The sequence below is a fragment of the Castor canadensis genome, chromosome 12, assembly GCF_047511655.1.
Source record: "Castor canadensis chromosome 12, mCasCan1.hap1v2, whole genome shotgun sequence".
Taxonomy (NCBI): domain Eukaryota; kingdom Metazoa; phylum Chordata; class Mammalia; order Rodentia; family Castoridae; genus Castor; species Castor canadensis.
The window spans coordinates 54565001-54592500 of NC_133397.1; the positions used below are offsets into that span (position 1 = coordinate 54565001).

Consider the following 27500-nt stretch of genomic DNA (forward strand, 5'->3'; position numbering starts at 1 on the left):
ATCTATATTTTTCAACTAATTGAATAAAAGTATCTAATGTTATAAAAGATACCCTTGGGTGGGTAATGATCTCAGCGGCTACACTGACAGTTTCTTATGTTCTAATTCACCTTTATAAATCTATGGCATCATTTTTTGGCTAAAGTAATGTCGGTGACATTTGCAGCAAGTATAGAAAGGACCCCCCATGGTAGCCATTTTTATTTGCTTCTTAAGATCCAAAGACTGCCGAAAGAACAATTGAATAAAGTTGAGGATTGGTTGAAGCTTGATTTTCTTGTTCTCTGTGAAATGAAACTCCAGTCTTTTTTCTTCCCCTTCTCCTTAAAAGCAAAAGTCTGCTAGGGGGTTGTAGTTGTGTCAAAGCTGCTGGGATGCCACTGCTGATCACTTTAATTACTACGACTAAGGAGGATAAAATTAAAAGTAGCACCATTGAAGCAGTGGAAGAAAGCTTGCCTAGATGTCGGTGAACTGTGAAATATAGAAATTGCATACCAATACATTTTTATGGAAAGGAAACAAGGAACTACATTACTTATTCTTGAAGAGTTTGCCCTTAAATTGTCAAGATTTATTAGTGTGTCTATCTATAGCAGATTGTAGACCATTTCAGAGAGATAAGGAAAATAGTAACTTGAAGACATGTTGTAAAAGGGCTAAATGTTTTTTAAGTTTGTATCCAAAATGGTTAGTTCCATCTTCTTTATTTGAATATTTAAAATCTGATATATTGAAATATAGACTCATTTTACCAAACCAGGACTTTTGCCTTATCCTGAAAATGTTAGCAAAGAGAAAAGCAAAGCTTAAAGGTGCTAAATTCATCACTGTTTCTAAAGGCCTATAATGTAACATAAATTTTAAAGGAATGTACACAAATTAGTTTCTCATCATCTCCCTATATTCAGTAGTACAAAGTGAACTGTAAACTGATTTGTATAGCCCAATTATATGTAAAAAACAGTATTTTTAATTATTGGAATAATAGTAGGGCCTCAAAAAATGTTCTGAACACCAGTTATTAATGGATAAGACCAGTGCTTTGAAGTCAAGCAGATACTGAATTAATTTGATACTATACCATTTACAACATGTATGACCTTGGGCAGTGTATTTAAGTGAGATTCAGTTTCTATCAAGTCAGGGTGGTAGTAGCTATCCCATAGAGTTTTGAAGAGTAAATTAGACAGCACATACAAATGTATAAAAACACACAGAAGTAGGATTTCCTCAAAAGTTTGGTATAATTTGTGAAAAGATAGTCATGGAAAGGTAAGCCTTCAAAAACTACACCTTCTATCAAACACTCCCAAAGAGTACACCCATCTTAGAAAAGTAAGATTATCCTATATAACTCAATCTAACTCTAAATAATACTATATGTAAAAAGGTAAATGTCGTCAGAGCCATTCTTAGAAAGTCTAACTACTTAATTTTATTTAAGTTTACTTATGCTGGACAAGTAAATGAAAGACATAAAGGTTTCCTATGTGTTGAATTTTTCAAGTACACTTTTAATGACGGCAACTTTTTTAAGTTGCCTTTCCTCTGTACCCCAGTAAAAAGATGCCCTTTTTTTTTAAGCATTCCTTGTAAGCAGATAGTGTATTTATAGCAATGATCCATTGTTTGTTTTTGAATGTAGACTGGTCAAAGCAAATATAAAAACACATTTCTATACTTAGATAGATTTGGACAAACCATCATTGTCAAAAATACTACCCTCATATTTGAGCAATTTCTGTTGAGTGCTGCACCAAAATAATGAAATGACATATTCCCTACTCTGGTCATTTTATCCTTGGACATGAACAATATGTCTATTTTTAGTAAAATAATAGTAATAAAATGGATTGTTTTGTTACTCTAGTCTTTAAATATTATTGCACAAACTGACTGTATTTGTGTGTGTGTTGCTGGGGATTAAACTCAGAGTCTTATGCATGCTAGGCAAGCATTCTGCTCTCAGCCTCTATAAACTAACTTTGAGTGGCACCTACATATAAAAATTAAAATTATTTTACTTTTAATGAATCTGGGAAGTAATAAATTGAAACTAGTACTATCAATTAAACTGATTACATAATCAATTGATATAAATATAATTACAAGCTTTTCCTTTATGAATCCCACCCCCCCCACCCCCACCCCGGGGTGCCAGGGATTGAACCTAGGGCCTTGTGCATGCTAAGCAAGCACTCTCCCACTGAGCTACATCCCTAGCCCTCCTTCATGATTTTTAACAATTAATTTTTATTTTCTTGTTGGTTCTTTGTCTTGAGGGAGGTTAAAGGGTGAGAAAACAAATAATGCAGATATGCCATCCCGCTGGAGAGCCCTAGGCCCAAGCAAAATTGTCTGTTGTGTTAAGACATTAGTAGAAAAGTAAATTAAGGCAATCTGATAGGGAACTAGAATTCTGTCAATCAGGCTCAAGATTTTGTGCTGTGTCCATAAACTTTGTTTACTGTAGGGTTTTATGAGTTGTAACCTGCCTTTGCAGTCTGTTAATGAGGCTAAATCTTGCTACTTGAGAATTGAATTACAGCACACCTCTGGGCTAATGGTTATAAACAGAAAGTCCCATTAGGGCTGCATTCTGATTTGTTCATTTGCATTTTTTTCTATTGTAAGGAGAACAATAATGGGTAAAGAAGAACAAACAAACAATTTACATGGAAATTGATAAAGTGTTCGTAATTAGTATTTAGAGTTGGTTTTATTAATGATAGCCTCCTTGAAATTGCACTCTTGATAAGCTCTCAACAACATTTGTGGATGGGAGTATCAAGGAGTGTGGTAGCTTTGGAGGAAAAAATTAAGTTTCCGTTTCATATTTAGAAAGATAGAATCTTTATTTCATTTTAATTCAGTTAAAATGACCAAAGACCACTTCATCTTATTTTGAATCACCAAATTCTAACTCTGTAAGAAGTTATTATTCACACAGTAAAATTCACTTAAATGTAGCTGCCTGAGGCATATTAAATAATGATTTTTATTTGCGCTCTTACCTTTTCTTAAATTTGAAAAGTGAAAGTTTAGTAAAAGCTCAATTTTCTTCAGTTGGTATATAATGTGGTACTTTGGGATCAAATAGTTTGATCAAGAGCAAGTGCCATGGCATCAAACACAGACATTGGGTGAACTCTGACTGTAACATCAGTTCTTGCTGAGTGACCTAGGGACTTCAAACCTAAATATTCTCATGGGTAAAAAAGGGTTGTGAGAATTAATTGAGATCATGTATATAAAGCACATGGCACATAAATGCTCAGGAAATAACCAACAACCATCACTAAAATCACTATTGTCAACCCTGCATTTCCTTTTATTCCTAGTATATTTTCCAAGTTCATAAATACTGATAGTGAGCTAAAGGTTTTTGCACATTACTTTTACATCTTCAGTCTAACTCTTGTCTACTGAAAACTACTCCTTTACCTACAGATAAGCTTGTGTTTCCAAATACTATGAAAATTTTCCTTGAATGTTAAGACTTCTCTTTTGCCTTTTCCACAATTCACACCCCAAGGTGTGAATTTTTCCACCATCTTGTTTTTTTTTCCTTCCCTCTCTCAAGGTTGTTGTATTAAAAATAATTTTTATTACAAGAGTAGTACATTTGTATTATAGAAAATGAAAAAAATTAAAAGTAAGAAAATAAAAATATTACATTTTGACACTCAGAAATCTCAAGACAACTTTGTGTATTCCCTTCAATTTTTTTCAGTGCATATATATTTATATGTGTTATTTATTTTGTCAGAAAGACAAATTGAAATTGTTATTGTGTAAACTTTTGTCTGTCATGTTGCTTTCTTCCTGTTAATGTTGTGATCATACTCAGATTTCTCTAATTCACTCAACAATATTCTTTACAGCTAGTTTTCCAAACCAGAATCTAATTTTAGACAATATAGATGCAACTGGTTGTTAAGTCTGTTTTGGTAGTGGTAGTGGTGATTGGTTAGTTGTTTGTTTTTCTAACTCTAATTTGTCAAAGTGACTAGTCAGTTGTGAATATCCTTCTTCTGGATTTGTTCAGTTTTCTTGCTGTGTCATTTATCATGTTTGTCTATCCCCTGTTTATGATAAATTATAAATTCTAAAAGCGTAGTGGATTCACTTTGAACATTTGGAGTAGAATATTATAGGTAATGTGCACTTCATGTACTTTAAATCAGAAAACATACAACAAGTGGTTCTCCCTACATTAATGATGCTAAGAACAACCTCTAGATTAATGATCTCTAGTCTCTGATCTAGTTCTGATCTCTCCATATACAAATTAATTTTTGTTCTTGCAAGTAAACTTAATCTTTGTGGTGTTACTTAAGCACATGCTCCAAGAACAATTGCTGTGTAACAGACATCCCAAATTGATTATTGTAAATCTGTCTTATTATGCTCACAGATTCTGTGGGTAAGGATGCTTTTGTCTCTATTCCATATTGTCTGAGGCCTCAGCTGGGAAAACTTGAACAGTATGTTGTGTGTATGTGTTCAAAATGACTGAGATCATCTGAAGGCTTTTTTTTTTTTTTTAGGGTGGGGGGTGCTAGGGATTGAAACAATGGCCTCAATCTTGTTAGGCAAGCATGCTACCACAGAGCTATATCCCTAGGCCTGAAGGTTTCTTTATTCACATGTCTAGCACTTGGGCCAGGATGACTCAAAGCTGAACTTGGCTGGGACGTGGGCTTTTCACAGCATAATAGCTGAGCTCCCAGAGTACAGAATGCAAGAATTTCAAGCCAACTAGGTAGTACGGGTATGACCTTTTCTGGCCTAGCCTTAGAAATCATCTGCACCACTTCCATGTTCTGTTGATTACATACAAATCACTAAAGCTAGCCCATAAAAATTAAAGGAAGTAGTAAAGCCCAGGAAGTGGTAAAGTCAGACTACAGAGGAGCATGTGGTCCTGAGTGGTTTTTGTTTGTTTTCATTCCTGGTGGTAGAGCCTAGGGTTTCAGGCATGCTAAGAAAACACTGTACCACTCTAGCCTTGTGAGAAGACCATATGGGATGAGAGATAGTTAGGGTGGCCATCTTTGGAAAACATAGTCACAGCATAGTGTCAATATGAGCTTTAATGATAATTGATAATCCTTGCCATAATCATTCATTATGATTTGCAAAGTGATGTTTTTATAATTCTTCTTTGGGGAAGTATTTCTTACCTGGTACTGTAAAGCAGAGTTTTCTCTTATTAACTGAAACTATGTTCGGTTCCTACTGGAAAGACAAGATAATTAGTTGATTCTTTTCCATTGATCAGTAATTTTCAGGATTTGTTTCAAAAGCTGCCTCAAGTGGTAGCTTTTGTATCCTTCTACTTTTTCAATATTATATTGGACTCAAATTTTCCTTAATTTAATATGTGATTTCATTGATTCAGTTTGTTGTAGTCATTTTTTTTAAATACTGAAATTGTTCCAGTTTGTCCACTGAGAACTTCAGAACTTGTCCCTGGGTCCACTTGACACTCTCCCATTAATCTACCTTCATTAATTTGGATGGCTTTATTTTCAGCCATTTCAAAATTTGTGGAAGAATTACATAGCATTAAGTTCTGCCCATCTCGTGTCTACCCTGTCCCTAGTAATATTGTTCACCAAGTCTGATTGCTGTTTTTTTTCATTTTCAGACTTACCCTCTAACATTTGCTGCAGTAGATTACTCTGTTTTTCTTGAAAGCCTCTTCTATTTTCATTTTTATGATACATCAGTGTTCTAGTTCTCCCCTCATTTTTTCTGACCCTCTTTCTTGTTGTCTAAATATTTTTTCCATGTTTAGTCTCTAGGGTACTTCTTTAGGTACTTTTATGTAGTTCTACTTTGACATCATGGCATCAGTTTCACCTCCCAACTACCTACTAGCATCTTGACTTAGATGTCCTGCTACCTCCTTAAACCTAATCTGTCTTAACCCCAGACTTCCTCTCCCTTGTTATAGTTCCTTTAAGTTTTTCTATTTCTATTAATGCCATAGTTCTATAGTAGTTGCCCAACTGTAAAACTTTTGAGTCATCCCTTTTCTTCCCCCTCCACATGTAATCTTTTACCAAGAATTGATACAAGACTGGAGGTGTGGCTCAAGCAGTAGAGTACCTGCTTTGCAAGGGTAGAGCACTGAATTCAAACCCGAGTCCCATCAAAAAAAGAAATTGGCACAAATACTAATTTTACCTCTAATATGTTCTTCTCTCTTTTATTACCATTGCTACTTCCTCTTCCTGAATCTTACTATAGCATCCTTCAAATAAGCCTCCTAACTAGTCTCTTTCCAGTTCCTCCATGCCAACCTATCTTGCATAAAGATAGATTTCATAAAGCACAGTTGCCAGGTGAATCTTTCTCATATAAATCTCTGGTTGGTCATTCTCCTAAACTTAAACAAAAAAAAAAAAAAAAAAAGAAAGAAAGAAAGAAAAGAAAAAGACATGCACAAAAAAAAAACCTTTAGTGGTACTTGCTGCTTTAGAACTGCACTTTGTTGCACAAGGCCTTTATTAGTGTCTACCCAGCTTTATTTTTTTCTTGCTTTGTCTGTCTCTATTTTTCTTATACTCAGGCAAACTAGACTGTGTTCCTTTCCTTCAGTATGCTTTCTTGCCTTTGTCTTTATACTGTTCCTACCTCCCAGTCTTTTATTTATTTATTTTTGTGAAGTACTGAGGCTTGAATTCAGGGCCTTCACCTTGAGCCACTCCACCAGCCCTATTTTTGTGAAGGATTTTTTGAGATTTGGTCTCATGGAACTATTTGCCTGTCCTGGCTTTGAACCATGATCCTCCTGATCTCTGCCTCCTGAGTAACTAGGATTATAGGCATGAGCCGGCATCCAGCCCTCCCAGTCTTTCTGTCACTAACCCTCCTAACCAGGCCTGGTTCTACTTATTTTAAGTCCTGTTCATTCTTCAAACCCAACCCAAAATACATGATGCCTTTTGTTTGTCCCTCAGCCAAAAATATTTCTTTCTTTCTTCTGAACTCCTATAACATTTTGATCATACCTCCTTATCATGGCTATTTTATCTTTCCCTCATTAAGTTTTTTGGGAATATAAAAAGTAAGGTTTGGGGCTTGAATGGGGATGGGGAGGCAGTGCTGAGGATCAAACCTAGGACCTTGCACATGCAAGCAAGCTCTGTATCACAGAGCTACATCCCCAGTCCTACGCTTATAGTTTTTACAACATATAGCTTGGTACCAAGGTATGTACTAAAGACCAGAGATACAAAAATAAATAGAGCTCCTGCATTCAAGTAGCTCATTTCTAGTAGGAAGGAAGCATATCTACAGAGTTTCAATGTAACTTGACAAGTATTATTTTAAAAAGTACTAACACAGGTACATACCCTGGTATTGCATAATAAAATACAGGAAGGAACTCTATCCCTTCAGTGAAGGAAGTAAGATAGTCAGGAGAAGTTTGATGGATTTAAACTGAATCTTGAAGAATGAGTAGGAGTTAAATAATATGAGAAAGCACAGTCCAGGAAAAGGAAATTACATGTATTCAAAGCCACAGATACATGAAACTACATGATACAAACAATTCTTTATGAAAAGATAGGAGGTTTTGTGGAGGTTAAGAGATGTTAAAGAAAGATAAACCTACAAAGATATATTGAAGCCAGATTATTGTAGTCTTTGAGTCTTTGTTTTGTCATAATAATCCCCTATTTTTTATGCTTTCAGGTTTACAAAGCAATTTCACATTGATTATTCTTAGTCCTTTTTAGTAGACAACAACTATCTTAGTTATTTAATTGTGGGGTTTAGTTGGTTTAAATTTAAAAATCATGTTAGACTTTATTTTCTTCTCTCATCGTGCATCTGGGGAAAGACAAAGTAACTAAACAGGATTTCACATCACTATTGGGTTATCTTTGTTAGTAGTCTTTCAATCAGAAATAGGTATTTATCTACACTCTCCTCAAACTTACTCTGTAGAAAAATACCATTCCTATATTTGATCAACATAATATAGCAGCATTTGCTGCTGTCAAAGATGCCTTTTAGCCAGTGCTCAATGCCTTTAGTAGAAAATAGCAAGTTAAAAATCTATTCTTAAAAAAATAAGATATTAATTTAAATTATATCTTCAGTTTTGTTACTGTCTTCTATAAGTCTAATTCGTTTATTAATAATTCCTGATTTTTCCTCAAAGTATGTATTGCCAAACATTCTTTAATTTGAATTTTTAATGAGCATTTTAACGTAGTAACTTATAAATGTTTTAAAAATCTGATTCTAAAATGTCTTTTAAAAATGGTGTGACATCCAACTGATATAGCGCATCCTATTTATAATGTGGGGCAAGCACCATGCTGTAAACCAGTTACTATCATGATGATCAGATTGAAAATGAAATTGCATTTCTGTCAATTACTGAGTTGGCAACTGTTCAATATATCTTAGCAGCAAGATGAAGAGCGACGTCGGCAGCTGAGAGAGAGAGCTCGTCAGCTAATAGCAGAAGCTCGATCTGGAGTGAAGATGTCAGAACTTCCCAGCTATGGTGAAATGGCTGCAGAAAAGTTGAAAGAAAGGTCAAAGGCATCTGGAGGTGAGTTAAAGAATCTTGTATCATATTCTACAGACAACCCAGAAATCTGCAGTGAACCTTTCAGGACTTTTTATTCTTACTTCAAACTGTTACATCAAAAACGAAGTTTCTAACCTATTGATATGTTGCAAAAACCTCAAGGAAGCATAGTAAATCAGAACATAACTGTTGCTCTTTCCAAATCAACTTTTTGGCTTAATTTTTAACAACTCAAGAATTATTCTCTTTAGTAGGAAATTCATTATAAACCTTGGTTTGTGATGCCCCGTGATGTTTCATTAATTGTCTTAAAAGTAAGTAAAATGCAACCAGTCTTCAATGTCTACATTGTACAACTTATAGATAGTGAGCTTTGGCAGGAAAGACTTTTACTTTGTTTTGTTTTGTTTCATTTGTATCTGGGGATTGAACCCAGGGCCTTGAGCATAAGCACACACTACCCCCAGCCCAAAGACTTTCACTTTGAAGATCTTTAAAAAATAGGTTTGATAATATTCTAGCATTATAGCCTAATATGTTAGACTTTTGAATAAGCCTCATATCAGTTTCTTTTCAGTCACCTTATTCTCCTTACTCTGAAAGGGTCTTTTTTAAATCTCTGCAGAGAGTATTCTAAGTTTAATGATGGGATAAAGACTATATAAAAAGAATTTTAACTTTTCCTCTCAATTAATTTGGTCATCTTTAATTTGTAACTTTTATATTTTTATTTAGTAGTATATTCAAGAGGCCTGTGGACTTTTTAATTTCAGGGATATATAACCTATTTACCTACCAAAACATGCTAGACACTTGTCCTAAATTAATCTTAGAATGCTAAGATCATCCTGAAGAGTAGGCGTGTGAAGACTTGGAGAAGACCTTACAGGGCTGAAACAAGAGTAAGCTATTTCCAAGTCAATGATAAGTTTCTTCAAGTAAATTGAAATTTACTATGATTTCTAATTAAAAAAGCTTACTGTTATAGAAAATTTGAACTAATACTTATGGCATATAACCTTCTATCCTATAAATCTAAAAGCTTCTTTCCCATACAGATATGTATCTGTCCCTTTGGACTTCTCAGAATGTTGATACCTTAATTAAATCCTTCATCTTACTTTACAACTCTTTTCATTCAGGATTATTATAGTAATTTTCTTTTTCTCTTTTCTTTTTCTTTCCTTTCCTTTCCCCTTCCTTTTCCGTTTTCTTTCCTTTCTTTTCTTTCTTGAAAGCATTAAGTCCCAACCCTGTTGCAATTTCTAGACTCTATTATGGTTTTAGTAACATTAGAAACTACTCATAGCTATGTTTATATAATGCTATGATAATTTGCTTTGATTTATCATTAATAACAAGATGTTCCTTTTATCATAAAATCCCAGCTATTACAAGTTTTATAAATCTTTGCCTCCTTATATCTCTGAATGATAGAAAAAACCTTCATATTCTTTATTCTCCCGATAGACAGTCCTAATTCTACTAATGCAACCTTTCTGTGGCATCATAAACCTAGGTAGCAGAATAGTAAGAGTAGGATGGCAAGGCATCACTATCTCTTTCAATATTTTTCCCTGGTGGAAAACAATGCAGATAACAATACCTAACTTTGGAAGGCTAAGGATTAAGAAGTTGTAGTTAATGGTGTGGGATGGGTTAGCTATGTAGTTGGTCCTGCTTTTGTAAATAACCCCATTTGGGGGTACATCAATACTAGACTAGGCAAAGAAACTTTGTTTGTATCTTTGAAAGATACCTAACCAATGGATATCTTCATCTTCCCTACAGTAAGAGAAAGCAAGGACCTGGATTGGACATCATTTAATAATCAAAGTAAATAAAAATAAATAAAAGACAGGTGAGGATTTGATCTGTGGAGCTGGCAAGGAAGTATAGACTAAAACAGACAAAGCCAGTTAAATTAAAAAGGGGGCAGGTTCAACAGATAAATTGTGAAAATCTGCTAAAGGATCATGTTCCCTATTCCCTAAGGAATCCAAAATGATCTGAGTCCATTTCTCCCATAGTACACAGCATACCTTAGATGTTTGAAGTAGCCTCATATCACATAGTAGACTCTTAATGAGAGCTAAGGTAGACCTAAAACAAGTGGAACAGACATACCCCTTTCCTCAGTGATGGATCTTGGACTGTATTCCTAAAGGAACATGGATCAGACTATGCTTGCCCTCACCTTAAGGTCTAAGCTTGACCTTAAGGTCAAGAATTAGAGTTGGGGAGAGACCATTAGGAAATGGAAGTGCAGTAAGGTCCTTCCTGAAGTTCAGCCATTCATTCGAGTGCATCTACCTATTGAGCCGTGCCAGCCACAGTGCTAAGCCAGGATTCAGCAAACTTCCTGGAATAGACCAGAGTAAATATTTTAGGTTTTGTAAGCCATATGGTCTTTCTCAACTGCTCAACTCTGCCCTTGTAGCCCCAAATCATCCTTGAATAATATTTGAATGAATGGGCATGGTTGTTATTTACCCCCAAAAAGCAGTCAGCTGGATATTGCCCCTGACAAATAGTTTGCTAACCATAGCAAATTAAGAATTTATTTGAATTCACAAGAGTCTAATTCCTAAGTGAAAATGACTAACAAGGTTGATAAATCAGGGAAAAATAAGACTAGATGAATTATCAGATCTGAGGAAAGAAGTTTTGCTAAGGAATTATTTGACAGGAAGAGAGGAAAACAATTTGAGACCAGACTGGATGGAGTACTAAGGTAGGAAGATTTTAGAAGCAGTAGTTCAGAGTGACAAAGGTGAGGGGGTGGTAAAGACCCAACACAAAATGGGTGCACAGCCTGGGGAATGTGTCAAACATGATCATCACTCAGACCCACTGCCTGAATGCCCTTAAAAAAAGCTCACTTTGATCTGTTCTTCCTATAGCAACTAGCCTCAATAAGAAAAAGAAATGTACCAACCTGGGAATATGGCTGAAGGGAGGCCCTGAGTTCAGGGCCAAAAAAAATTTTTAAAGAAAGAAAAAAAAAAAGGAAACTTACTATGTTTTAGGTGAGGTATCTTCAGCTTCATGGTGTCCACAGAAAATACATGCAACATATTTTAGGTCATATATAGCCATGTAGTCAAACAATCCACTTTCATCCTATTAGAACCAGAAATAGCCTAATTCTTATGTAAATAACAGAATCACACATATGCTAGGTTCTACAGCCTACCTTTTATCAGTTTTCCATTTGCTGTGTTTATAGGGCTAATGAGAGAATCAGGTGATACTGTGGTGTACTGAGCATGTTTTTTTGTTTTTCAGTTACTGCATCATTTTATAGTTATGTATTAATGGTCTCACTTAAAAACCCCATTTTAGCTGAGGATATAGCTTAGTGATAGTATACTTGCCCAGCAGACACAAGGCCCTGGATTTAATCCCTAATACCACAAAATAAATAAATAAACTTTTTTTTTAATCCCATTCTGAGTAGCAAACCTGTGGGTTCATTTTATTGTGTCGTACTTGGCAAGGTGCAGGTATTTGGGGGCAAAGCTTAGTATTTTTGTTTTTAGTTATATGATTCTGTGATCAGAGAATGTGGACAAATTTCTGCTTTGGGGATTTGTTAAGGTTTTATTTTGGCCAAATAAATATTAAATTTTTGTTAGTAATCCATGAATACATTTCCAAGGAAGGTGGCTACCTTGTTTTAAGATGGATATCATTTTATATCATATACATGTTTTTATATATGCATTCTATAACTTACCACTTTAGTTTGAATTAGGCTGAGATCATTTAAATTTAAACTATTTTTGCCTCTTTTTGATTTAGATAAAGTATTGTATTTGTTTTGTATTTCAAATGAATAAAGAAAATGTTTTTATCGTGTCTATGATTCAGTTATCTATATTTGTTGAGCTGAAATAAAATCTTAAAGGCCTTCAATACTTTTTATTTTCAGCTCTTATTAATAATAATGTTTATACTGTGTTTTCTGTCTTGCATGATTTCTAGAGAACTTTAAAAAGTTGTGAATTTTACCTTTTCCTGCTCATATAATACATGCCATACTTGCAAACCAGCTTCATTTATGTAATGAATCTCTAGTTTCTGCTTGCTTACTTACTGGATTTTCAGTAGTTAGCCATAAAGGTATCTATATATATCTATCAGTCTATCTATCTGTCTATCTGTCTGTCTATCTATCTATCAATTGACTGATCTGTTTATCAAATATGTAATATCTTTAAACACAGAGATATGTATATACACATCCACATGCATTTTAGTTCTGGTAGAATGCATTTAGATCATTTCCGCAAGTGCAGGGAAATATGTAATAAACTGCTGAAAAGAATTCAGTGTTCACTATAGAACTGAAGTTAGTGATTAAAAGACCTGAGAGGAAGCCAGGTACCAATGGCTCATGCTGGTAATCTTAGCTACTTAGGAGGCTGAGATTGGAGGATCATGGCTCCATGCCAGCCCAGGCAAATAGTTTGTGAGACCCCCCCCATCTCCAAAATAACTGAATAGCAATTCTTTTATGTAAGGTTAGCAATACATATATAAATAATGAGTTGACCCTTTTAACATTACTGGTGAGTGTTAGTGTAGGTAGAGATTTCAATGGTAATCAATTGGAAATAAAATGAATAGAATCTGTTTAACATTATACAGGAACCTGGCATTGTAATGAAAGGAGGTACAATTTTCAGTATATCCCTGGTACCTGAAAATGCCAATATCCAAGCACATTTCCATACTTAATTATTTCTTTTCATAGCACTGAGGGTAGAGATTCAATTGTGATGTCTACCTCACCCTTACTGTCTTCAGTATCTTCTGCATAACCCAATATCCAATTGATTTTCAAATCATGTCATCGCCATTTCCAATTATTTTATCCTAGGTTAGATTCTTCATACTGCTCGCCTCCAGGTTATAATAGTCTGTCTCTAGCTTGGATTAACCTCCAGCATTTCTGTTCTCTAGCTTAGCAATTTTACTTGAAAAAGGGTATCTCATATCCTCCCATACACAATCCCTAGACCACCTTTTCTTTCCTAAGAATATGAGAGTATAATCTCAAGTGATATTATAGGAATAGTATTGAAGCTGCTCTAATTTATAAACCAACATAAGCTTTACTGTTTATATTACTATTATAAGATATATATTCTTTACCACTGATTACAATAAAATACATTGGTTGAAAACTGCTTAATCTTCTAAAGCATAGTGCTGATCATATTACAGCACAATCTCTATCAAGTAAAATTTAAACCTCCATTCTACCTTTCTGGGCTCTTGCACAGTTTTGCTTTTCAAGTCTTAACTCTTATTATTTTCCTTTAAGTATGCTTGAGCCAAATTGGACTTCATACCATTTTCTCAATATAACTACCCTTTCCTGCTTTCATGCCTATAATGCTCTCTCCTCAATCGTACCTCTTGAAATTCCATACTTTCTCAAGACCTAATTTAAAGGTTAACATGTCCAAGAAAGAATTTCTGGTATCACTGGCAAAGAGTCATCTGTTTATCTTTTGAATTTGTTCTGTACCTTATTTTTACCCCATAACACTCAATATCATTTCAGTATATTCATTTAGGTAGAATAAATGTCTTATAGAACTTGGTATCTCTTCAGCATCTAGCACAGTGTTTTATTAATTGCGTATACAGTACCCAATAGAAGTCTCTTGAATAAATAAGTAAATTAATGTTGAATTTTGTACTTTCGCTCTACATTAATTATGGCCAGTAATAATCAGTGGAAGATGATTGACAGCAAGAAAGTATACTATACTAGATCCCTTAAAATAGATTCCCCTAAAATTAATAGTAAATTCTCTCTGACATAGCATAATGCTGAAAAGTGTTTTGAATACCTTTTAAACATTCAGTAGATACTTGTATACGCTAAGCTACAAAATTATTCGAGAAGACAAAGAGGTTGAAAATACTCACTTTTATGAAATGAGTCAAATACTTGCTGATCCAAAAAGATCTCTCACATATAATGCCTTTGCTATTTACATGAAAGTGTTTGACAGATTTTAATCACTGTTGTTTCCCCCATAAGGAGCATTTCTCAGTGTTTTTTCTTTGTTGTTTTCTTCTCTAAATGGCTTACCCAGTACATGAGAAGTCTTCAATAAATGTTAACTGTTATCATTAATATGAGTGTTCTTAGTAAGTACTGACTTGGGAAGCCAAAAATCAATCATAAGGATGTACAATTTCATCTTAAGGGATTAAGCCAAAGGTATGGAATTTTGGAACCTCTCAATTGGAAAAAAAATCTTTGGAATATCTTACTATTAACAAAAGTTACCCAGTAAAAACTACCTTGTAGAGTAGTAGGGATATTCTTCAACTTCCAAGACTAGGTAGCTATTTCTCCAGAAGGTCCATTGCATATTACAAATGTACAGTATTACATAAAAATTGGATAACCAATTTTATCAGTAGACTTTGGAGAGATTTTTCTTTTCTATATGGTAGAAACCTTTAGTATTAAAAAAGGCTCCATTAATTAGTTCTAACCTAAAACATTAACTAAGGATATAATTATAGTGTGATGAGACTTCCTCATTCTCATATATTTAATATTGCAAATAATTTGTTACAATTTTAACTCTTGTAAGGTGTGTTGTCTTAGTTGTACAAAGGTACTATATTAGAGGCTGTGGATGTAGCTCAAAGGTAGAGCACTTGCCTAGCACATATGAGATTCTGGGTTCAATCCCCAGTACCCCAAAATAATTAGTTAATTAGCTAATTAATTAATTAAAGGTATTGTATCCTAGTCTTTTCTTAATCTACCCATAATGCTTTTGTGATAATATTTCATTAGTATAAAAGCTGTCAAATCATAAAAATGGCTTAAATTTTAAAATGGCTTAAATATTGCTGTGAGTTTACAAGGAATGATGTGTATGCAATTTATACCTGATAAATGATGAAAATGAAATTTAGAAATAATTACTTGATGGTTTTCTCATCAAATCAACTTTATTTTTGTATGCTATTATTAGAGATTACTAATAGATTACATTTTAAAATATAAAGACTCAATGAACTCAGTAAGCAGAGACAGTGGGTGGCAAATTGTCAAAACCTATATATCTGCTTTGATGTGATAATTCATCTTTGACATACGAATGTAAAATATAAATGTTAATCTAATAGTGAAAAAGTGACTTAAACTGATTTCTGTGTCAGACCTCAATTTGAATAACTGTCATTGAAATACTGGTTTTTCTTCCTTAGTGTTTTGAACAAAGGATATAAAATGTAAATAATGTACTAACATTATTGCTACATGTTCCTACAGATGAAAATGATAATATTCATTTTCATGACGAGGAGATTCCTGAAGGCTTTGTTGTAGGAGGTGGAGATGAACTTACTAACTTAGAAACTGACCTTGATATTCCTGGTAATTTCAAATTATAAATGTTTTGTGTCCTGCTGCATGGCAAACTTTATAGATATATCACATCAGTAACAGGTTCATTTTATAGTTTAATTACATCTGTGCCCTCACAAATTATTTAGCTAAATCCACCTTTCATTAACTTTATGTTATTTTGTTTTAGGTTGAATGCTAAAATAGCAATAACATTGGAATAGCAAACTTGTATCTCCTATTACTAATAGTCAGTCTATGTTTTATGTTATATTTGAGGCAGTTTATAGATTCCCTTCTCTACTTAAATATTTTTGCTGTGATGTTGTATAATGTATATGGAGTATCTATGGAATACTCTAAATGAAAATGTAGACCATGGATCAGGTTTTCTGATTTAGTTTAGAAATGTGATAGTTTTAAGCAGGGTTGGCTGTACATGCCTGTAATCCCAGCACTGGAGAGGCTGAGGCAGGAGGACAACCAACATAGTGGGACCTTGTCTCAAAAAGAAAGAGAGAAGTTGATAGTCTTAGTTGTAATAGTATTTTGCAAATTTTGTACTTGATACTTTTAAACATACTTGACAACTGATTATACAATAAGACACTTTGAAAACTACTTATGGACTATAATTAAATGAATGATGTATCTTATTACAAGTCAGTGAATCACAAAGGCTATTCACCTCTGTAAGTTCTGGTTTAAAATATAAAGATACTTTCTGGTGGTTTTTAGTAGATGTGTGTTCCATGCTTTGCCTTTGTAAGCCAGCAGCAAGTACCAGTACAAAGCTTTGTATACCCAAAAGGGTTCCATAAATGCTAACTGAATTGAATTCTTACAACAATTAAAACTCTCTGGTGATCTTTTTAGACGTAAAGGAGGTAAAGCCCCTAGTAATTGTCTTTTCCTGCAAAATGCTAACTGGGGTGACAGCAGGCATTCTTTTTCCCATCAGTGGCATGTCCCCGCAAAGCTAACCTGCTTTGTTTCTTCCTCTATATAAAATCATGCTATTACTTCTCCAAGAACAACTGACCAGGGCCTTTCTAACCTAAAGGAACACTTGAGAAAACCCCTGCCCTTTTGTCAGTAACTCCTTCATGTCCCAGTGTCACATTATACTATCTAGCAATAGTATAATGTATACAATGTGTTTATAATTGTACACAACCAAGAGAATTCTGTTATTTAAGGGAAATTTTTAGATGTTTAACTCAAAATTAGAATACCTTTTACTTCTTTCTTAAAAACTGCAAACCTTAGGTTTAATTTTTCTTTATGAGATATTATTGTTGCCTATCTATCTTGCCACCACAACTACCACCAAATACTTTATTAGAAACTATAAGGACAGCCATAAAAATAAAGCTGAAGACTTCTCTCTCTCTCTCTCTCTCTCTCTCTCTCTCTCTCTCTCTCTTTTTCTCTAGGGTTTGAACTCAGGGCCTCACACTTGCTAAGCAGGTGCTCTACCACTTAAGCCAAGACTTCAGCCTAGAATTGAAGACTTAAAAGTATAAAATTAGTGACAATAAATAATTCATGTGTTTATTTTACAGTAGATTAGGAAGATAGGAAAACTTATTTCTTAGGTAAGATCCTCATTCTTACTATTTGGAGCTAATACATTGTTTATAGCTCTTATACATACCAATAAGTGGTAGCATGAGCACAGACAGGCTTCCCAATTGAAATCCATGGTTTACTTTATGACAATAAGAAATAGGAACACAAATGGGAATCTTGGTCGCATGTAGAATATATTATGATTCTTATCCTTGCTTTCTTTTCCCCAAAATTCTTCTTTTAATATGTATATAAAAGTCATAATGTTTTAATAATAAATTGTTTAATCTTTATCTTGATTTGACCATAGTTCATCAGATATTGTTTAAAAAAGGAGCCTGACTATATAAACTGACCAATTTGCATGGAAGTAATGATAATAGCATTTATTAAGAGTATTATAATTAGAAAAGTTATTAATCTTATGAAAAATATCTTTCGCCAAATGGTTGGCATGTCTTTTGCAGTCATTTTATTAAAGAATTGCTTTGTATAAATTTAAATAAAATATTTGTGTTTCTACTTGTTTCTGAACTATTTTATTATTAAAGATTAGTGTGCTTGCTACCAATAATTTGAAATTGATTATTTAAAAAGTTACAGCCATATTTTATTTAAATTTCTGTCTAAATTAGTACATTCTAAAAACATGGTAATCTTTACTGTATTTCCACTAAGTAGAAGGTATTTATAAACATGTACCATTTCAATGGTAAGTGTATATCTATATATATACATTTTTATATATATAGATATACACTTAAATATTGGATTCTAACTGTATGTGATTGACATGTTAAGAACATGTTTAGCATGGTATTACATGTATAAATTTAATATACTAAAGAATTGAAATGATAAAGTAATATAATTTAAAATAAAATATCTCTTTTAAATAGTCTGTTGTTTTATTATATATAACCTATGTAGTTATGTTTATAAATATATGCATCACATACAACTTAGCTTTTCAGGTAAGCAGAGTGACTATTACCTATAGCATAACTTAGTTATCTTTAGGTATACTGACTATACTCTTTAATGGAAGTCACTGAAGGCTAAATATACATCTAAAGAGCTCTGCATGTGCCTAATCTGATATGTTGTCTTGTCTCACAGTCCTAATGTTCTCCTTTCTTTTAAAGCATAGTAATATTTTTATGATGTCAACTAAAATTGTTAATTTATACATCTAAATACATCTAAATATTCATGGTATTTGCATACTTAACAGAACAAAATAGTAAATTGGTGGACTTGAAGTTGAAGAAGCTCCTGGAAGCACAGCCACAGGTGTCAAATTCACTCTCCAGTGCTGCCCAGAAAGCTGTAACTGAGAGCTCAGAGCAAGACATTAAGGTAAATCTTACTGATTTAACATTTGGCTCAGTATCTATATAATCTAATTTCTTCTAGCACTTTATAATCTTAAAAACAACTTCTTATCAAATTCTTCACCTTAAAATTAAGGTATAAAAAGTTTTATAAATTAGCCAACAAATTAAATATCAATATGGTAATCAGTATTCAAATACTGTTTTGCAGGGAAACATCTACTTTCAATTGCTCTCTCGAGTAAAATTAGAGGGTATTTGGAAACTGTTCTTGAGTTCTATATGTATGTACATTTTACTAAGAATAATATTGGAAAGAGAATTTCAGCCTAATTTTCTGTCATCAACCTCTACCTGTTTAAATGAACTAGAATTTGTTATTTCTAAGAATCTATATCACCCGAATATGGTGATATGATAGAATATAAGTGTTTAAGATACTCGCATGCGTTTTGTTCCATTTTGAATCTTGTTTACTGTAGCATTTTATCCAAAATGCCACATAATATGAATATTATTATTGTTATTATACTATATTATCCTCATCCACATGTTCCCCCATTTCCTCACAGTGTATCATTAGCGTTTCTCTAGCTTTAGGGCACTTTTGGTCTTGTTGCATAACTTTTTATCCACCTGCAGACTATGATACTGCCCTGCTGACTGAAAGGATTTCCTTCCCCTGACACAGAGATGCTTTGAAGTCCCAAAACAATGAATTTCATTGCTTTTCCCCTATATCGTCAGTTTCTATAAATTGGTGATGAAAGTTTGTAGCAGCAGCAGAAGACTTTTGGTCTCTATCTTTGAACAAAAGGAAGCCTGGATCAGGTCTGATTTTTTTGCGTTCAATTTAGCTTTCTGCAGTGGATTTAATGCAGAATGAAGCTGGCCTAAGAATAATACAATGGAATGAAAAGGCTAACTGAATTAGTGGGTTTAGAGGAATACATTTGTAAAGTGGCAGAAGTCCCTAGTCATAAAAAGATTTCTTAAGATGGGATTTGCTGGCTAATCACACTGATATTTTACCATGTTGCCAGGCCTGAAAATATACATTTGTTTGTTTTGGTAGACTTGAGTTTTAACAATTGGATAGTTATTATAATAATAGTAAAATCCATACTAATTTTAAAACATAAAAAGTCAAAATTATTTCTGTCCTAACTACCTAGCTAGGCTATTATAAGGATGATGCTAATAATAAGTATATCAGATAGCTTTTTAAAAATAAAGCAGAGGTGTTTTCATTCTTATGGTTTAATGATCTACATAGATGAAATTGGTTTTGCTTTCCAAAAAGCTCTTATGTAGTAATTTTTAAAGTTATTCCAACAAAAGGTGTGTTTAAAACAGATTTGTCTTTGAATGAATCTTTTTAGTTAAGATTTTGAAAATTGGTGTTTATAAAGAACATATAGAGTCCATCTGTTCTCTTGAAGCTTTCAGCATTGATTTGGGTTTTTATTTTTTTTAATAAAATGCAGTTTACACATTTATAAATGAGGCATTCTGTGTTTGTGGAAAAGGATAAACTGTTACCTTCCCTTGAGGATTCTGTATCCCAGGCCTCCTTGAGGCTAGAGAATAGGCCATTGGAGGGCTCCCTCATTACTGATTGTCTCAATGCAGAGGAAGGGCAAAGTCTTGGTAGCTTTTGATAACCAGTTTCAGCATTCAGCAGGCTTAGCTATTAGTCATGCATCTTAGCCTTTCCCTATTTACTTTCAAAACACTTAATAAAAATAATAAAAGATTAGGTATAAAATGAAATATTTGTTTGGTACACAGCACCTCGGTATCTGCAGCTTCCACACACTGCAGTGGTTTAGTCTTCTGGGATATTTCTTGTTGATAGAACCATTTGAATTTGTTACCAGTATTAACATAGGAAGCTCCAGAAAAGATAATTGTAGTTTCCTTAGCTGTAAAGGGCTTACTTACAAATCTGGCTTTGGAAAGTTATAGCTGATGAAATGCAGTTCAGTGGGGTAGTATTATAATCCTACCTTTTAGCCTTCATCCAGCATTAGTGGTTTATCTCAATGGGCATAAAATTAGAAACTATTTCTTCTTGTCCTACAATTCTGTAGGACTGTATAAACCGATGGGGCAGAATAGTGGAGGAAATAGGAGGCAACATGGCTTTTAAATGATTCCTGTCATCTGGAGGAAACACAAGGGTTCAAAGTGTCTAACATATCAATGTTATCAAGAATTTAAGCAATGTGTCCCCAAAGTTTTTGACTACAGGCACTAGAACTTGCTGTTGAGCTATTTAGAGTCCTTTAAAAATCTTTCTTTCAAAGACTTTCTAAAGTTTCTAAGTCAGCATGATCTTAAATTAGTAAGAGTTACCTTCATAATGTATAATTTCATGTTCATAAGATCAGGACTCTTGTACTATGTATTGTTTTACTTTTAGAATGGCACAGAAGATCTCCGGACTGAGAGATTACAAAAAGCAACAGAACGTTTTAGAAATCCCGTTACGTTCAGCAAGGATTCTACAGTCAGAAAAACTCAACTTCAGTCTTTCAGTCAATATGTTGAAACTAGACCAGGTAGAAACAGTTTTTAAATTTTTTTCCATCTTACGTTTTAACAGTATTTAAATATATAAACCTATAATATTTAAATAAAGGTTTAACAGTATTTAAATATGTAGTATGTATATATATGTATATACATACACACACATATACATATGCTGATAATGTAAATCCACATTTCAATATATAAGTATCAAGCTTTTAATAATTTTACACGTCTTTTCCCCTTTTTTTAAGAGATGAAAAGGCAGAGATCAATAAAGGAAGATACAAATAAAGGAAATGAGGAGAAGGCAGCGATAACTGAAACTCAGAGGAAGCCATCAGAAGATGAAGTGCTTAATGTATATTAATTTTTTGTGTGGTTTCATGATTGCTGATAATTTCAAACTGTATGTGGAAATAGTGCCTTTATTTGTTAAAATGAGATGTTAGGTTTTTTAAGATGTCAATCTCCAGTGCATTCAAAGCAGAGTGAGAGGGGTGCACTGTTGAATTAGTCTGCAGTGTGGTGATAATTGTCAGATAAAAAAAAATGAATTTTTCAGAGTTCCGCAGCCCCAGCTTCCTTGAGACATTTCCATCAGGGCACTTCCCATAAAGAGATTCCAGTATTGATCTACCGGGAGGATTTTAATTATTACAATAGCAGATACCGCAGAGCTGCAGTTAGAGGGAAAAGTCACATGAGACCTGCTAGAATTTCTCAGCCAACCCATTTTGTTGGCTTGGGTTAATGGGTGTTCAACCTTTCCATTATCCAGATCAGCCGTGAATTACTAGCTGAATGATGTTTGCATTAATATAATATATATGGTAATTTCTTCACTTAATTAACGGGGAGGTTCAGCTCAGTAGGGGTATGGGCTGATCATGTGTAAAATTGATTTGTGAGGGAAATATTTGATAGACCGCAGGGAGAAAGCTGCTTTTGATGGACAGCTGTGGGACAGAAGCAGGAAGAACAAGTTTTAACTTGAATTTTTGTCTGGAAGCATAGCTCTCTTTAATAGTGTTACTTCTTTACTATCTGTAGGTTGTTTAAATATTTTCATTGTTTTTACTGTTAGAATAGTCTTTGTTGGATTTTAAAATCCTTAGAAGTACACTCAGCATTACTGACTGCCTTTTAGGACTCTAAAGCTTCTCATTTTAAGTTATATAGCTTTAGAAGACCTGGAAAGATCTAAGTACAAAGAATTACACTGGTGTATCCTGATGAAATATTTGGTATAACTTACAAGTTACAGAATACTTGGGTATACTGAATGCTCATACTAAAGAAATCTGGTTATGTTACTATTTTTAATAAATTAATCAGTAAAAGCAATGAAGTTATGTGTTGCTTATCACTTCTGCTTTCTTATATCTTTGTTATTTATATTGTCTTTGCAAACTACCACATGTTTTGTCCCTTCAGATGGGACCAAAGAAAGAAAAAGTCCCCTTTGAGAATGCTCTGCTGTGTGGTAGATAAATTCAAAAAGAATTCACCAGCTTATTCAGATTTTTTAAGTTACCATGAGCATTTATTCTATTACAATTTTTGTTATATTTTGTATTCAAATGGAAGAATATCCATTTTGTATGAATATTTTTTAAATGCAGTGAATTTTTATCAAACTTCTGAGAAATTATCAGTTTTATGATTTCTTAAAATATTTGCACTTTAAATTTGTCAGCTTCCACAATCAATTAAGTAATTGATTGTTATAAATTGAATGTGTGTATGAGTACAAATGATTTACTAGTTCAGAAGGTATATAAGTTGTTTATTGATCAGAAGAATTCCAAAATCACAATTAACAGAATTCTTGATCATGTTTCTTGCTTAATGAGTTCCTAAAGATAGTTCCTCTATTAAGATTAATATACTTCTATGTAGGGAAGGTGTTTGACAGAAAAAGACTATACACATTTATTTCTCTGAATAAACAATGACTGTAGTTATGGTGGTGGTGGTGGTGGTAAACAGCAGTCACATATAAGCAGTTCTTCAGTATTTCTCAGCTCCGTAGGTCTCTTCTTAGTTATGGAAATGTCAACATAAAGGGATATTCCACAGGGAGCTCTATACTTCATCCATTTTTCTGGCAATACCACAAATAATTACCCTGCCCATATGATTTAAATTTCTAATATGAAAATAAAAATTTTAGCTGTTGGCACTATTTCAAATAAAAGTTCTGAGGATAATTTTTTTAACACAGATAGTTGTGAAAAGTAAATTTTCAAATTGAAATCTGAATTTGGTTAAATGGGAGCCTAACCAAATCAGTATACTGCTTGTCTCAGATCCTGCGTAGCAAGGTTTAAAACCACCTGTCAGGTTAGAATTTATAGCTATAATCATCAGTAATACATCAATACAATGGCATGTTTAAATACAAGAATTAGCTGGAAGGAAAACTGGAGATATTGCAAACTTCTTTTTTATAATTTTTTAAAAGTATTTTAAATAGTATATAATTCCCATAAAAGCAAAAAAACATCTTTTTAACTTTGTATTTTTATAGAACAAATTTGATTCCTCAGGATGGATATTTTAAGGATCAATTCCTTAGTAAAAGTATTTTTGTATATTGCACTTTTGAATGAAAGGTTTATTTTGATATAGTCACAAAAGACAAAATTCCCTTCAAAGCTCTGACTTAACTCTAAGGAAAAAATTATCTTAGTGTTAACTTTTTAACTCTGCCAAATCTGGGTGTAAAATTATAAATACAATACTAAGCAGCTGAAATGTTTGTTATTTACAAAAGTTTGGTATATGTAATATGTATGAAAATTTCTGAATCATAGGGAGAGAGTTGCTTTTTGGTAGTAACATTGATACTAAGTGTGTATTTGGTTTTCTAGGTAAGTGCTTTACTAAGTGTTTATAGAAAGGAAAAATGCAACTTACAAGTGATTTTTTTTTTCCCCTCCCTGTTTGTTCTCGTTAACAGAAAGGATTCAAAGACACCAGTCAGTATGTTGTAGGAGAATTGGCAGCTCTAGAGAATGAGCAAAAGCAAATTGACACCCGTGCCGCGCTGGTGGAGAAGCGCCTTCGCTATCTCATGGACACAGGTACGGTGCCCAATTACAGTGTAAACAGTTTTGGCAAATTGAGCGTTCACAAACTCTTATAGAGTTTTGGAAGTGTGAATCTTTGAAGCCTGAATGTTCAGCAAAACTGCCTTGAAAATAAAAAGGCTGCGATTTGCAGCCACCTCTCTGGGCCCTGGTGATAAGAGTGCCTTCATGGGAAGTGATAACTCGCCCTGATACCGTGTGAGCCAGCACTATTGAACAGTGTGCTCATCCATGCAGAGTTGGAATACACATCTGTGCCTCATTGATATGCCACTGCTTTAAAAAAAAAAAAAAAAAGTAAGATCTTTACTGTTCTACTGATTCATTGGGGAAAAAAAAAAAGATTTGGCCAGCTAAAGCCATGTACTGCATGAAACAGAGCACTATGCATAGGGGACAGCTCCGTGGACTAGATCACTGAAATTTGAGAATGCTATCTGGTTACTGATGCTCCACAATTTTGTTCTAGAGAGCAGGTTTTTAAAAATCTGTAATACTTTGTGTCACAGTTGCATTTGAAAAGATTAAGGTATATAGTAAGGTTTATAAAGATGGATAGAGCAGCAAGTTAGCTTCTAACCATAGGTGGATTGGCATTTAATGCTGATTGCCAATGGTGATTGGATAGATCTAAAAGCACAATAAGCTACTGGAAAAGAACCTTCTCTCTGTGTGCGTGTGTGTGTGTGTATGTTTCTTTAAAATGCTACTCCTACAAAAGGACAAAAATGAGAATTTAATCGTTCACACCAAACTAAAAGTAAGTTGTAGTATGAAAATATGTCAAAAAAAACCAAAAAGAGTGAAAATCTATTCCTTTAACCTAATTAATTGCTTTAATCTTATGGCCCATGTTAAACAAGAGTGGTATGATTCAGAATTAGAAAGTTTTCTTCTCTATTTTTCAAAATATTTTTATGATAAAATAACTCCTCCAGAAATAACCATTTGGAAATATGCATTCAAATGCATATTTTAATGAAATCAGAAGATACTAGAAAAGGAAATGATATTAGGCTTTATCTCACCTAGTGGATTTCAGATTGTTCTTTGGGGCCCTAGACCTTCAGAGGAACCTCAAGGGCTAAGAGTTTGCTTAAAATTTAAAACCAAAAAAACTTTGGGGGAAAACCATTACCTAATTCTTTCATTGTACAGGTGCAGCAAATGCTTTAAGTCACACAGATCACCAAGTGGTACATCTTGGACTAGAATTCATGTTACCAAAATCCTATTATAGGGGACCCTTCTCACCATACCAGATTACCTAGACCATGTTTATCATTCCTCTAACAAGTTACATGCTTGCCTAGTCTTGTACATATACAGTGTGGAGTCATTGATCCAATATATTGTTTTACATTTGAATTTTTTCCTTTGATTTCTAAAGGGTTTAAAAAATATTAGCTATGTTAGCTATATAAAAAAATGTAAATACTAAATTATGTAATTACTATATTTTTTAAATATTTAAGACAACAATTTTTTTGTTTTGTTTTGTTAGCAATGGAAGTACCTTCCCTGTTTGTGTTGGATAAATTAGAATTATTCCACAAGAAGCCTTGTGCCACTAGTAAAAAAGCTAGAAATTCTGCTCCCTTTCTTCTTTCACACATGGAGTCTGATGTATTGAAGGTTCTAACCAAAATAGACTCAAGTTCTCCTTCTCAACCCACATATCGCTAGTGAAGTTTTAAAATGGTTCATTCCAGCTGTAGCTTTATAATCTGAAAGATAATCATAGACAAATTGATTCTAGACTCCCCTTGGAAATTATTCTTACTTATTCCATAGAACAGAATCTGATCCTGACTAGGTCTGTTACTGTAGCTTCAGACTAAAACTGACTGGATTCCTCTAACTTGATAAGCTCCAAGAATCACTCTGGACTATACTGAACCACCTCCACCACACATATCATTTTAAGATTTGCCCAAAAACTAGTTAAAAAGGATAAAATATTAGAAAGCAAAAGTGTATATCCATCCCATTTCTTTTTGGGTTCCAGTACATTCCAACTTTTCATTTATTTTAATAGTACCTTTTTTCTAGTATGTCAGAGGTTTAAATATGCTTTCTGAATTTCAGCCTTAGGCTTATAAGATGACCTCATTAGTAAAGACAGATAGTAAGGGCTTTAACCTGGGCTTTTAGGTTTTCTAGCTCTTGACTTGAGTCTCTTGCCCACTATATCTTCTCCCCAGCCTCCGAAGTGCTGGGATTACAGGTGTACACCATCACATCTAGCATCTACCATATCTTCTTTAGTTAACAAATATATTTCATCTGTTATTAAAGTTTTCATATACTTGTAGACACTAACTATATTCAATTTTTTACTGCTTTAAAATTCACATAATATAAAATTAACCTTTTAAAAGTATATATAATTATGTAACATTTAGTACATTCACAGTGTTTTATAATCACCACCACCCTATGTCCAGAAGTTCATTACCCCAAACAGAAATCCTATACTCACTAAGCAATAATTATCAATTTTCACCTCCCACAATCCCCTGAAAAACTCTAATCTACTTTCTATCTCTGTAAGTTTGCTATTTTCTAGATATTTCATATAAGTGGAATTAAACATTTGTCCTTTTGTGTTTGGCGTTTTTCACTTGATATATTGTCTTCAAGATTCATCATTGTTGTAGCATGTACTAGTTCTTCATTCCTTTTATGGTTGAGCAGTATTCTTTTGTACGAATATACCACATTTTGTTTATTCATCTCTCTGTTGATAGGCACTCGAATTGTTTCTACTTTAAAGTCTTCTATATACATTTATGTACAGATGTTTGAGTTTCTTTTTCCAGTTCTTTTGGATATATACCTAAGATTGGAATTTCTAGATCATGTAGTAATTCTGTGTTCAATTTTAGATGAATTATGAGGTTTATTTAGAAGTCAGACCACATTTTTCAAAAGGAACACTGTTATATGTGTCCACAAGTCAGACTTAGTTCAAAATATAACTAAATTATTCTAATAATTATACTAGACCT

The 27500-nt window shown here is 33.4% G+C and overlaps 1 protein-coding gene and 1 long non-coding RNA gene across 12 annotated transcripts in view; one reads left to right on the forward strand and one right to left on the reverse strand.

Moving 5' to 3' along the window:
* The window catches only part of Ehbp1 (EH domain binding protein 1), a 331176-nt gene that overhangs the window by 259868 nt on the left and 43808 nt on the right, over positions 1–27500 (forward strand). For 6 of the 10 annotated variants that reach the window (XM_074049828.1, XM_074049827.1, XM_074049836.1 and 3 more), the window contains 6 exons: positions 8437–8584; positions 15879–15983; positions 18760–18884; positions 21285–21423; positions 21649–21755; positions 24360–24483. In XM_074049828.1, the coding sequence (XP_073905929.1) occupies positions 8437–8584; positions 15879–15983; positions 18760–18884; positions 21285–21423; positions 21649–21755; positions 24360–24483 (748 nt within the window). The remainder of the gene's footprint in view (positions 1–8436; positions 8585–15878; positions 15984–18759; positions 18885–21284; positions 21424–21648; positions 21756–24359; positions 24484–27500) is intronic. The other 4 variants (XM_074049830.1, XM_074049832.1, XM_074049829.1 and 1 more) reach the window with 3 other exon arrangements.
* LOC141414824 (uncharacterized) overlaps positions 1–27500 on the reverse strand; it is a 129799-nt gene that overhangs the window by 56253 nt on the left and 46046 nt on the right. The gene's annotated exons all lie outside the window — the stretch shown is intronic.